Genomic DNA, 13,331 nt, shown 5'->3' with positions numbered 1-13,331 from the left:
CACATTTCACATACCAACAAACAGGCCTGGGAGAGAACAACAAGGTGGTTGCATGTCACCTCAACTAACAGAAGGACTTAGTAGAATCCTGAATTTTTTTTTAAAGATAATATGACTAGCAAGAAAAAGCATAATTGAACTACTAGGCACCCGGGGGGGGCATGGGAGAAGGACCACACAACTACAATTGCTAACAGTCAGACAAAGATCTAATCTAACTATTAGGCCTTGATTGTCTGGAGAATGAAATCGGATTATCATTGATACCGATATAGATTGTACCTGGAAAGGAGCTAGACCTACAATAGCAGCTGGAAAACACGCTGTTCCTTATGAGTGCTTGCTTTATGTATATTATTTGCATTCTTACTTATTACCTACACATAACCAATACTTTTAACTATGAAAAATACAATCTATTCCTGATAATTCAAAGTTGTTTCTTGCACTTAAAAAAAATCAAATTATCAAATAATTTGAATTAAGCAATATAAGTATCACAGTAAAGTCAGAATTCAGTGCTTAAAAAATTCAAATTAACAGATAATTCAAGTTAAGTGACTTCAAACTAAAAGTAGTAGACTGTACATCCTTTTTCCTTCCATAGAAGAGGGTGAAGAGAAACCAATATCTGGTCATTATCTCATTGCTGTTTGTGGGGCCATGCTATGAGCAAATTGGCTGTCACGGTTCTTAGTTTACAACAGTGACTGCACTTCAAAAGTACTTCATTGGCTGTGAAGCACTTTGGGGTGTCCGGAGGTTGTGAAAGGTGTTATATAAGATGATCGCTCTAATGAAGGCTAAGTAAGGCACATGGATTGGAACCGTCAGGGCGACGCTTCCTCGGGAACCATGAGCAAAATAGTTGAATGTGGAACCCTGGAAAAGGTATTTCTCAAACTTCCAATGTGGGGAATGTAGGATAAAGAAAGACTTGCATTGATATAGCGCCTTTCACGACAACCGGACGTCTCAAAGTGCTTTACAGCCAACGAAGTACTTTTGAAGTGTAGTCACTGTTGTAATGTAGGAAACACGGCAGCCAATATGCGCACAGCAAGCTCCCAGCAATGTGAAAATGACCAGATAATCTATTTTTGTTATGTTGGTTGAGGGAGAAATATTGGCCAGGACACCGGGGATAACTCCCCTGCTCTTCTTTGCAATAGTGCCATGGGATCTTTTCTGTCCACCCGAGAGCAGACAGGGCCTCGATTTAATGTCTCATCCGAAAGACGGCACCTCTGACAGTGCAGCACTCCCTCAGCACTGCACTGGAGTGTCAGCCTACCTTTATGTGCTCAAATCCCTGGAGTGGGACTTGAACCCACAACCTTCTGACTCAAAGGCGAGTGTGCTACCAACTGAGCCACAGCTGACACTGATAGTGTATCTATATATATAAAGCGGCTCTTCTGTCTGTCTGTCTGTCCGCCTGGTCTCTATACGTTTGGAAGTTAGAGCGTACCGACGCGCGCGTCGCCTCAAAAGAAAGCTTGCGATTCCGGACCGGTCATCGGCGTATTTACGTTTCGGCCGGACAAAAGTCGCGCCCGCGGTATCCCAAAAACGTTCAGCGTTCCGCTCATTAGCATCTCATTAGCGACCGTGTGACGTCGAGGTCTTCCTACAGTTGAGTGTCGAGGGGAGCGGGGGAGGGAGGGACACAGACAGGGGAAGGGGTGGGGGTGGGCGACGGGAGGGGGGGAGCGGGGGTGGGGAGGGGAGCGGGTGGGCGAGGGGAGGGAGACAGGGGAGGGAGGGATAGGGCAGGGAGAGGACATGACAGGGAGAGGGGGGACACACAGGGGCAGGGAGACCAAGCGCCCCAAAATTGCCCTCGCGCCCCAGAATTGCCCTCGCGCCCCAAAATTGCCCTCGCAACGCGGGGCTCCCCAGCTAGTACTATAATAATAGGGTAACAGCTTGGCATAGACAACGGGTATCATAGGATGGTTAGCATAGAGGGGTATAGTAAAGGAGGAAGTGTAGAAAGTGCAGACGTACATTGGGCATGATTCGATAGGAAGCTTAGGACATCTGGTGAGAAATATTGAAAAATAGCTTAGCAATCCAGAAGTCAGTATTAATAGTTTTGCATTATGTGAATGTATTCTGTGTGATAGAGGCCAACGCATGGTTTAGATTAGGTCGTTAGGATTCCGCAAAGGAATTCTATGTAAGCAGGAGGTTTTAGGATAATGCAATTTAAGAGTTTGTGTAAGAATTATATCTAGTTTGAAGCCAACATGTCTACGTTTCAGCTGTTATCATTATGTTAAGATGTGATGTTTATAACCATAAAAAACACCTACTGATAAGAAGTGAATGCCAGTCACATTCCAGTGATAATGGAGCATGTGTGGTGCGACATTGCCATCTACTCGTAGCATATAACATAAAGATCACGACAATTATCTCAGAATTGATAGGTTTATAGCAAGTCATCTGACATTGTCCATCCAGGTGTATAAATAAGCTCACTGTATTTAATTCTTTGATATTCCATGCTGAGAGCTCACCTGGATTGGTTAGAGTTAAAGGATGATCTGAGGGATATCCTACTACAGGAAACTTTGGTTTATCCGGAGGTTAACTGTCCGGAATGCTCGATCCACCGGCAAAATTCAGGAGTCGGTTCAGTAAGTTTTTTTTCTTTTCGTTGCTTTTTTTCCTCACCAGTCAGGCTTTGTGAGGTCTAGCTAAAGCTGTTGCTTAGCTACAGAGACGCTTGCAAGCTACGGCCGACTGTTTAGAAGCTGTAAGCAACAGGGTTTGTTGCTAGATACGGAGCTCAAAAGCTCCGTATGTTTTAACATTAGCGCTGGTTTGTCCGGCAGTTTTGATGGGATGGCAACAGCTCGGTCCCGTCGGTGCCGGATATCACAAAGTTTCCTGTAGTAAGTATAGATGTATAACTTGCTTGTACTTAATAAAACCAACAAGTTTATTTATACCTGCTGTCTGAACCTATACTCTGTATTCCAGCTGAAATGCCACCTACAACGTATCCAGAATGAAGTAAATGTGGTGCAACACTGCCATCTACTGTGTAGTAGCATCTGACACATAAGGATCACTTGACAATAATCTCAGAATCGATAGCTTCAGATGTTGCTTGGAAATTGTTCCTCGAGATATATAAATTGGTACACTTTTAGTAGTTCTTTGCTATTCCACATTGAGAACTCGCCTGGATTGGTTAGTAGTTCATAGGCCTTGATGGATAGCCTACTTGTAAGTATATAGACTTGCTTGCACTTTCTGTTGCTATTAATAAAACCAACAAGTTGATTTATCATGGCGTTCAAATCTATATAATTTGGATTAATCTACTCGGTTGATCAAACAATGTCCCTACGACATGAATGGCGCTATATAAATGCAAGATCTTGCTTTCTTTCTTTCACTTCTACCCCTACAAGTTAGTGAGTCAACAGTACAACGGGCACCCTCAAAATACGAAGAATGTCGCATTTGCACAGGTTGCAAAATATTGAAGTCAAGGAGAGGTCAAATATAAAGACAGGTAGGTAGGTAACAAGGTCACTGAGGATATTGGAGCACCAAACAGATATTCACAATGTTATGACCATCATGCAAACTCTGATGGACGAGAGCATGGATCTAAGCTACCTATTAAGAACATAAGAAATAGGAGCAGGAATAGGCCACTTGGCCCCTCGAGCCTGCTCCGCCATTCAGTAAGATCATGGCTGATCTAGGGCTCAAAGCCACTTCCCTGCCCGCTCCCCATAACCCTTCACTCCCGTATCTTGTAAAAATCTGCCTATTTCCGCCTTAAATGTATTTAATGACCCAGCCTCCACGGCTCTCTGGGGCAGAGAATTCCACAGATTTATGACCCTCAGAGAAGAAATTCCTCCTCATCTCAGTTCTAAAAGGGCGACCCTTTATTCTGAAACTATGCCCCCGAGTTCTCGATTTCCCCACGAGGGGAAACATCCTCTCTGCATCTACCTTGTTGAGCCCCCTCAGTATCTTATGTGTTTCAATAAGATCACCTCTCATTCTTCTAAATTCCAATGAGTATAGGCCCAACCTGCTCAACCTTTCTTCATAAGACATCCCCCTCATCTCAGGAATCAACTGTGTGAATTGTCTCTGAACTGCCTCCAATGCAAGTATATCCTTCCTTAAATAAGGAGACCAAAACTGTACGCAGTACTCCAGGTGTGGTCTCACCAATACCCTGTACAGTTGTAGCAGGACTTCCCTACTTTTATACTCCAACCCCCTTGCAATAAAGGCCAATATTCCATTTGCCTTTTTGATTACTTGCTGCACCTGCATGCTAAATTTTTGTGTTTCATGCACAAGGACCCCCAGGTCCCTCTGAACTGTAGCATTTTGTAATCGCTCTCCATTTAAATAATAATTTGCTTTTTTATTTTTCCTGCTAAAGTGGATAACCTCGCACTTTCCCACAATATTCTCCATCTGCCAAATGTCTGCCCACTCACTTAGCCTGTCTATATCCCTTTGCAGATTCTTTGAGTCCTCTGCACAACTTGCTTTCCCACCCATCTTTGTATCATCTGCAAACTTGGCTACATTACAGTTGGTCCCTTCATCCAAGTCATTAATGTAGATTGTAAATAGTTGAGGCCCCAGCACCGATCCCTGTGGCACCCCACTAGTTACCGTTTGCCAACCGGAAAATGACCCATTTATCCCGACTCTCTGCTTTCTGTTAGTTAGCCAATTCTCTATCCATGCTAATATATTACCCCCAACTCCGTAAGCTCTTATCTTATGCAGTAACCTTTTATGTGGCACCTTATCGAATGCCTTCTGGAAATCCAAATACACCACATCCACTGGCTCACCCTTATCCACCCTTCTCGTTACATCCTCAAAGAACTCCAGCAAATTTGTTAAACATGATTTCCCTTTCATAAAACCATGCTGAATCTGCTTGACTGCATTATGATTTTCCAAATGCCCTGCTACTGCTTCCTTAATGAAGGACTCCAGCATTTTCCCAACGACAGATGTTAGGCTAACTGGTCTATAGCTTCCTGCTTTCTGTCTCCGTCCTTTCTTAAATAGGGGTGTTATATTTGCGGTTTTCCAATCCACTGGGACCTCTCCAGAGTCCAGGGAATTTTGGTATATTGCAACCAATGCATCCACTATCTCTGCAGCCACTTCTTTTAAGACCCTGGGATGCAGGCCATCTGGTCCAGGGGATTTGTCATCTTTTAGTCCCATTATTATTTTACCAAGTACTTTTTCCTTAGTGATAGTGATTGTCATTAGTTCCCCCACTCCCTGTGGCCCCTTGATTGTCCATTATTGGGATGTTGTTGTTAGTGTCTTCTACCGTGAAGACAGATACAAAGTATTTGTTCAGAGTCTCTGCCATTTCCCCGTTCCCCATTATTAATTCCCCAGTCTCATCCTCTAAGGGACCAACATTTACGTTAGCTACTCTCTTCCTTTTTATATATCCGCAGAAGCTCTTACTTTCTGTTTTAATATTTCTTGCCATTTTCTCTCTATTATTTTTTTAGTCATCCTTTGCTGGTTTAAAAAAAATGTCCCAATCCTCTGGCCTCCCACCAATCTTGGCAACATTGTATGCCTTCGTTTTCAATTTGATACCATCCTTTACTTCCTTAGTTAGCCACGGATAGTGCTCCCTTCTCTTAAAATATTGTGCTAGACAAATGAATGGCTAGACTGCAGTCTCCCATGGTGACTCCAACATAGAGAGTGCACAGAAACCTCTGACCCAGGAACTAAATGGTTTAAATCATCTTTCTCTTTGCATGTACCTGACCTGGAATTGATAAAAGTAGGTTTAGCTGATGTGAATGGAAGTAAGTCTTCTTTTTGACATGGTACCAGATTACACGTATCAATCAGACTGGGGTATGAAGTTTCTGAACTTGGCATGGAAGATTCCTTTAACTGAAATAGGTGAAGATCAGATTTCCCAAACCCTCCATTAATCCCAGTCCTCTTCTAGAGGGATAATCGCCATCACATTTAGAGGAGGTGCCATATTGCTATCCTATTGCTGGGCTTGATGCATTATTCATCCTGTTTAGTTGTCCTCTTCATGTAAACACACTAACTACTTGGAAAAGGTAGTGCGAGTACAATTAATTGGATTAGTCTTTTTAACAATGACCTTAATTACTGTTACCACTTTTCTGGCCCAAAATCCATACATGCCATTTTAAACCAACTTAGAAAATGGAAATCAGCATCATAACTTGGGTGAGACCTTACATTAAGAAGAAGAACTGCAGTTTCTGCATGGCAGTGGTTTATTGACAACATTAACAGCAAGTGGAAAAGTGCCTCAAGGTATGAGGAATAGACTGGAACTCATCCTTTTGGTCCATGATCCTATTAGCAGGATCTGATATACTTGTCAATGTAAGGGACAATAGATGATTCTCTCACTCTGAAATCAGTGGCACCAAGCATTTTATTTATATATATATTTATTTTGTTTAAAACTGGGTCTAAGAGGGACAGTCAGGTTGGCCATTGTTATGGGGAAAAAGAAAGAGTTGAAAGAGAATTCCTGTGGGTTTGGGAAGGAAGGAGCATGCCCGTGGATCGAGTAGGCAGAGCACAAGTTTGTGGGTGTGGGAAGAAAAGGAAGTATATCTGTGGGTCTAGAAGTAAGTGGTGATATGTCTGCTGGTTGAGGTGGGAGGGAGAGTATGTTTGGCCAGTACTTGTTTTTGTGACAGTTTCCTGTTGATTTCCTCCCATATGATAGAATTGCCCAGTGGTGCTTCATAGTCTCATTGCACGTAACAGTCTTCAGAAAACAATTTTGAAATAAAGTAAGTAACCATGAGTGACATAAAAGTTACATAGAATGTACAGCACAGAAAAAAGGCCATTCGGCCCGACTGCTCTATGCTGTTTATGCTCCACACGAGCCTCCTCCACCCCTCTTCATCTAACCCCACCAGCATAACCTTTTATTCCTTTCTTCTTCATGTGTTTATCTATCTTCCCTTGAATTGAATCTATGCTATTCGTCTCAACTTCACTTTGTGGTAGCGAGTTCCACATTCTCACCGCTCTCTGGGTAAAGAAGTTTCTCCTGAATTCCCTATTGGATTTATTAGTGACTCTCTTATATTAATGGCCCCGAGTTTTGGTCTCCCCCACAAGTGGAACCATCAGGGTGCAGCGGATGTTTACTAGAATGGTACCGGGGATGTGGGACGTCAGTTACATGGAGAGACTAGAGAAGCTGGGGTTGTTCTCCTTAGAGTTGAGAAGGTTATGGGGAGATTTAATAGAGGTGTTAAAAATCATGAAGTGTTTCGATAAGAGTAAATAAGGAGAAACAGTTTCCAGTGGCAGTAGGGTCGGTAACAAGAGGACACGGATTTAAGGTAATTGGCAAAAGAACCAGAGGCAAAATGAGAAGAATTTTTTGTATGCAGCGAGTTGTTATGATCTGGAATGCACTGCCTAAAAGGGTGGTGGAAGCAGATTCGATAACAACTTCCAAAAGGGAATTGGATAAATACTGGAAGGGGAAAATTTTTGCAGGGCTATGGGAAAAGGGTAGAGGAATGGGACTACAGGAAACTTTGGTTTATCCGGGAGGTTGTATGTCCGGAATACTCGATCTAACGGCAAAAATCAGGAGCCGTTTTCTGTAAGTTTTTTTAGATCTCGTTCTTTTTATTCCCCAGTCAGCCACTGCAAGGTCTGTAGCTATAGCAACAGCTTCAGCTAGAGACGCTTGCAGCTGCAGCCGACTCTTTAGAAGCTGTTGCTAAGCAACAGTGTTTGTTGTCAGATACGGAGATGAAAACCTCCGTATGCTCCAACATTAACTTTGTATGTCCGGCAGTTTTGATAGATCGGCAACACGCCGGTCCCGGATATCACAAAGTTTCCTGTAATTGGACAGCTCTTTCAAAGAGCCAGCACAAGTATGATGGGCCAAATGGCCTCCTTCTGTGCTGTATTATTCTGTGATGTTATATTTATGGCCCCCAGTTTTGGTGTCCCCCACAAGTGGAAACATCTTCTCTACATCTACCCTATCAAACCCTTACATAATCTTAAAGACCTCTATCAGGTCACTCCCTCAATTCTCTTTTCTAGTTATATTAGACAAACAGGCCACCTCTGCACCTTACAGGTTGAGAATGAGATATTACTCCACATACACAACCATAAAAGTCTCTGTATTGTACATTTTAACCCAGCGGTTTGTTTAAAGTTTCATTACTGAAATCCTGTAACTTTTTTCACACCTTGATAAACATGTGGATGTATTCTAGATGGAGGTCTGGGCAAATAATATTCTTTGTGTCCAGCCATTGCGTCTTCATCTACTATAACTTCTTCATCACCTACAGGGTCTGCAAAGAGATATTTTAAAACAGTAACATCAGAGTGCGCTAAACTTAGCAAGTTGAAGTTTTACACTGTTATTTTTCCTCTCTCTTTTCATTGCATCCATTTTATTATCTATTTTGATATTTCAGAACAATCAAATATTCAACAGGGGGCTACAAATTCACAGTACAGAATACAAGGTGAGTGGCCATACTGCAGAAAAATACCAAGGTTGAACATACTAAAAAAGATGAGGTGAATCAAGAAGGAGCAGATAGGTGCTGGCATGGTGCTACAATCCCCGTGCCGTCCCTACAATCCCCGTGCCGTCCCTACAATCCCCGTGCCGTCCCTACAATCCCCGTGCCGTCCCTACAATCCCCGTGCCGTCCCTACAATCCCTGTTATCAATGTTAGGGGTGAAATTGGTCTGCGGCAGTAGTGCAAAATGGGCAATAGTGACTCAGCAGGTCGTTTTGTTTTTCTTCTCCATTGACTTCAGTAGAAAGGAAAATCGAGTGGGGTGTAAAATAGGCTGCTGATTCTCCAACACCCATTTTGTGCTACCTCTGATAACCAATTCCCCCCTTATGTCTTTATGATCTGTTTGTCTTGCTCTTTGCCACAGTCACTGTCCTGTCTCCATAGTCCCTCCTGCGCTCTACCTATAATCTGTGACAGTTAATATAATCCATGTTAACTGTCTTTATAATCCCAATGCTGTCTCTACCATCATTCAGCATCCCAGTCCTACTGCTTCGCTTGTAAATCATGACAACCCCACCTCAATATTGCTCACCAAAGGATGATCTCTTCAAAGATGCACTGGTAGCACGCTCTGTTTAATTTATGTTTTACATGATAAATGCTCCATTTGGGATACTGTGCTACTCACGTAAAATGCGGGAACCTCGTCGTCTACGCCTGAGCTGCATTGGGTTGTATTTCTGCTGCACTGCTTCGGGAAAGGAGTGTACTTTCTTTGGGTGGCCTGAAATAAGAGAAATGTTAGCTTTAAAAAAAAACACTAAGCCTGCAGAAACAACCAGATGATGTGACACTCGGCTAACCGCGGGTAACTCCGCCTTTCTCTTTGCATTACTTTCCCATGCCGACAGTTACGAGATACATTTTGTTTCTTTTGGCCTTGCCAATGGCATTTTATAGCTAACAATAACACAAAAGAAAAAGGAAACACGGCACACAGATTTCAGCCATTTCTTCTATCAGAATGAAATTACTAAATATCTAGCCAAAGAAAAAATAATTAGCAGTCAACATGGATTTCAGAAAGGCAGATTATGATTGACAAACCCAAGAGAGTTTTTTGAGGAGGTGACAGATATGGTGGTGTACATAGACTTTCAGAGAGTCTTTGACAAGGCACTACAGAGGAAACTATTGGAGAAGAGTAAGGCATCAAGGGCAGGATAGCAAATTGGATTAAACATTGGTTAGAAGGGAGGACACAGAGAGTAGGAGTTGAGGTAAGTTTCTCCGAGTGGTTGGAATTGTGTAGCGGTGTCCGAAAGGGGACTGTTCTGTGACTGCTTCTGTTCACTGTGTACAGAAATAATTAAGATATAGGACTCGGGGGGGTGGTGTTCAACTTTACAGATGATCTAAAAGAGGAGACAAAGTAAATCATTCTGAGGACCAAAGAAATCTGCAAGGGGATATTAATAAGCATGAACAAGAAAGTGGCAGATGAAAGTTAATGTCAGTAAATGCTGGGTAATAGATTTTCATTAAAAAAAAGTTATATTTATGCTTTGAATGGGGGAAAGTTGGGTAATGTGGAAGAGCAGAGGTATTTGGGGTTCAGAAGCCATGAAAAGCAGCACCTCAAGTGGATAAAGGTATCAAAAAGCTAATGGAATAATGTTTTTTATGGCAAGAGGTATAGAATATAAAAATCGTGAAGGATAGAGTGCAGATTCAATTGGATTCTACGATAGCAAAATATTGCGGATGCTGGAAATCCGAAATAACAGAAAACGCTGGAAAAACTCAGCAGGCCAGACAACATCCTACTGAGTTTTCCCAGCGTCTTCTGTTGTTATTTCACTTGGATTCTGCCTGGTTTGAGGAAATATAAATAAGAAAGACAAGACTCATGAATGAAGAATTGCAATTTCGATGAAGTACCAGAAGGCTAAAGGAACCAAAATCCCAGCAAGAATCAGCTCTTTCATGACCGAGGAGGAAAAGTGGGAGGGAACACTGCCCCATTAAGCACTCTCAAGGTGTCAGTCATGGTTCAGTGGTAGCACTCTCTCGCCTCCCGAGTCAGAAGGTTGCGGGTTCAAGTCCCACTGCAGAGACTTTAGCACATAATCTAGGCTGACACATTAATACAGTGCTGAGGGAGTGCTGCAGTGTTGGAGGTGCCGTCTTTCGGATGACGTTAAACTGAGGCCCCACCTGCCCTCTCAGGTTGACGTAAAAGATTCCCAGGGCATGAATCAAAAAAGAGCATTGGAGTTCTCCCTGGTGTCCTGGCTAATATTTATCCCTCAACTAACATCACTAAAACAGATTATCCAGTCATTATCTCATTGCTGTTTGTGGGACCTTGCTGGGCGCAAATTGGCTCCTGTATGTCCTATATTACAACCGTGATTACACGTCAACAAAAGTATTTAATTGGGATGAGGTCGTGAAAGGCGCTATATAAATGCAAGTTCTTTCTTTCTCTCTGGGGTTCAGCATAACATGGGTTAAATTCAGAGTACTTTATACTCTTTCTTAGGCAGTCCCTCGGAACCGAGGATGACTTGCTTCCACATTAAAAATGAGTTCTCAGGTGACTGATGAGTCCAATGCGGGACCTACAGTCTGTCACAGGTGGGGCAGACGGTGGTTGACGGGGCGGGTGGGTGGGGTGCTTGGTTGACGTGCGCTCCTTGCACTGCTTGCGCTTGGTTTCCGCTTGCTCCCGGCGAAGATACTCGAGGTGTTCGGCGCCTTCCCGGATGCTTCTCCTCCACTTTGTGCAGTCTTGGTGTCGGTGGGGATGTTGCACTTTTTCAAGGAAGCTTTGAGGGTGTCCTTGAAGCGTTTCCTCTGCCCACCTTCTCTTGCTGTGTCGGAGCTCCGAGTAGAGCGCTTGTTTTGGGAGTCTCATATCGTGCATGCGGACTTTATACTGCCTTGAAGCTGACACCCAAGGTGAAAGGAGTGTGCTAACTTACAATGTACCCAATCTGTGACACATTTAAAGTTTCACTCACTATTGTTTGACTGTAGTGGTTTTCCTCACCTCCATGCAATCTGGGAGGGTGTTCATTTCTACGTTCCACCATGGAGACCTGACTCGGTTGTCTTTGATAGTCCGCTTCATGCATAACTCTCCCTTCAGGTAGACGAGCAAGCTCTGAAATGAAGCACACTATTGGGAATTATTATAAACATGGAAGTGTGGGACGGGAAACTTTTGTTCTCTCACTTTACAGCTACCATTATCATCACTTTGCTGTTTTCTCAATAAATCAAGCTGAACAATGATCTCCAACAAAACAAGACATAGCCATCATCAAACAATTAAGTCCAGCCTGTAATTTTCTTGTTCCTCCTTGCAAGAATCAACACTTGCAGAAATGCAGGGGAGAACTGGCAAAAAAAAATATGGGGAGTTTCTTTAATGTTATAACGCCAATTGTGTGGTACATCCTGAAGCTGCTGACTCATGCTAAGGTACAATTCTGAGTGCCAAAGTAGCTATTCTTCATATCTTTATGTGTGAGCCCATGCAATGAGTATCGGCAGGCTGTTTAATTATTGAAGGGACATTGCAACCAACACCAAGCTAGTAATCACCCAGCACCAACGAATGAACAGGCCAGTCCGAGTCACTGACAGTTGTCCGGAGTGGGAACCCTGCCTGATAGTCCTTTTCCTTGCCTGGGAGTGATGTGGCCAAATGTAGCATCCCACTTTTGCCCTAGCTGAGCTCAGCTAACACAGCACGGACAGGAATCAAACCAGAGACCTTCTGGTCTATATGACTTTGTGCCAACACCCGCTAGTGTCTTTACCCACTGAATGAGCAAGGATTTGGAAAAAGGTTACTGTTAGCCGCTGTGCATAACACCCCCATTGAAAAGTTCTTTACTGGTAGCACTGTTGCTTCTGAGTCAGAAGAATGTAGGTTCAAGCCCCACTCCAGGATGAGCATGTAATCTAAGATGACACTTCAGTTGAGTGTTGAGGGAAGCTCACATTGCAGAAGGAGCGGTGTATTGGATGAGATATTAAACCGAGGCCCCAGCTGCCTGTTCAGATGGATGTGAAAGATCCCATGACAGCATTTGAAGAGCAGGGCAGTTCTGGCTAGGATTTATCGCTCAACCAACACAGATAATGTGCTCATTTACCTCACTGCTGTTGTGGGATCTTGCTGTGTGCATATTGGTTGAGAAGTTTTCCTATAAACAGGGCCGGCGTTATGGGCAGGTGATCGCCCAGGGTGCCGTGGTCAAGAGGGTCTGACATTAACGGCGTTGACCTCTGCAAAGAACTTGGCTATCTTCAAAGTCTGCTTCCAACGGACTGTGGTGCTCCTCAAGAAGAGCAAACTTCAAGTTTCAAGAGCAAGTTCCCAAACACATGGAGAGCACTCAGGATCCTGTTAACGGCGCCTGTATTGGTGGGAATGGAGAGCACTCAGGATCCTGTTAACGGCGCCCGTATTGGTGGGAATGGATAGCACTCAGGATCCTGTTAACCACTCCCATATCAGTGGCAAACAGTGAACAGAGCTTTGCGAAGTTGAAGCTCATTAAAAACATATTTGCGATTGACCATGGGAGGTGACAAGCTATGTTCGCTGGCCATGCTATCGAGAATGATGTGGCTCAAAATATCTTGGTGAACAAAGTTTTTTATTTGTTATTGTCATTTATTAGTTTAGTGTTTAATTTAATGTTTAGTTTATTTGTCACTTAGCTATCATGTTATTTTTGACATATCGT

The 13,331-nt window shown here is 43.2% G+C and overlaps 1 protein-coding gene across 7 annotated transcripts in view; it reads right to left on the bottom strand.

The window, feature by feature from the left end:
• LOC147097809 (uncharacterized) overlaps positions 1 to 13,331 on the bottom strand; it is a 48,166-nt gene that overhangs the window by 33,250 nt on the left and 1,585 nt on the right. For 4 of the 7 annotated variants that reach the window (XM_085971926.1, XM_085971930.1, XM_085971928.1 and 1 more), the window contains exons 2-4: positions 11,621 to 11,749; positions 9,254 to 9,349; positions 8,274 to 8,381 (exon numbers count right to left, since the gene is read on the bottom strand). In XM_085971926.1, the coding sequence (XP_085828052.1) occupies positions 8,274 to 8,381; positions 9,254 to 9,349; positions 11,621 to 11,749 (333 nt within the window). The remainder of the gene's footprint in view (positions 1 to 8,273; positions 8,382 to 9,253; positions 9,350 to 11,620; positions 11,750 to 13,331) is intronic. The other 3 variants (XM_085971931.1, XM_085971933.1, XM_085971927.1) reach the window with 2 other exon arrangements.

The sequence above is a fragment of the Somniosus microcephalus genome, chromosome 31, assembly GCF_052327205.1.
Source record: "Somniosus microcephalus isolate GS21.2 chromosome 31, FLI_Smic_1.0, whole genome shotgun sequence".
NCBI lineage: Eukaryota > Metazoa > Chordata > Chondrichthyes > Squaliformes > Somniosidae > Somniosus > Somniosus microcephalus.
The sequence above is the reverse complement of the archived record's forward strand: the minus strand, read 5'-3'. Positions and strand labels throughout refer to the sequence as shown.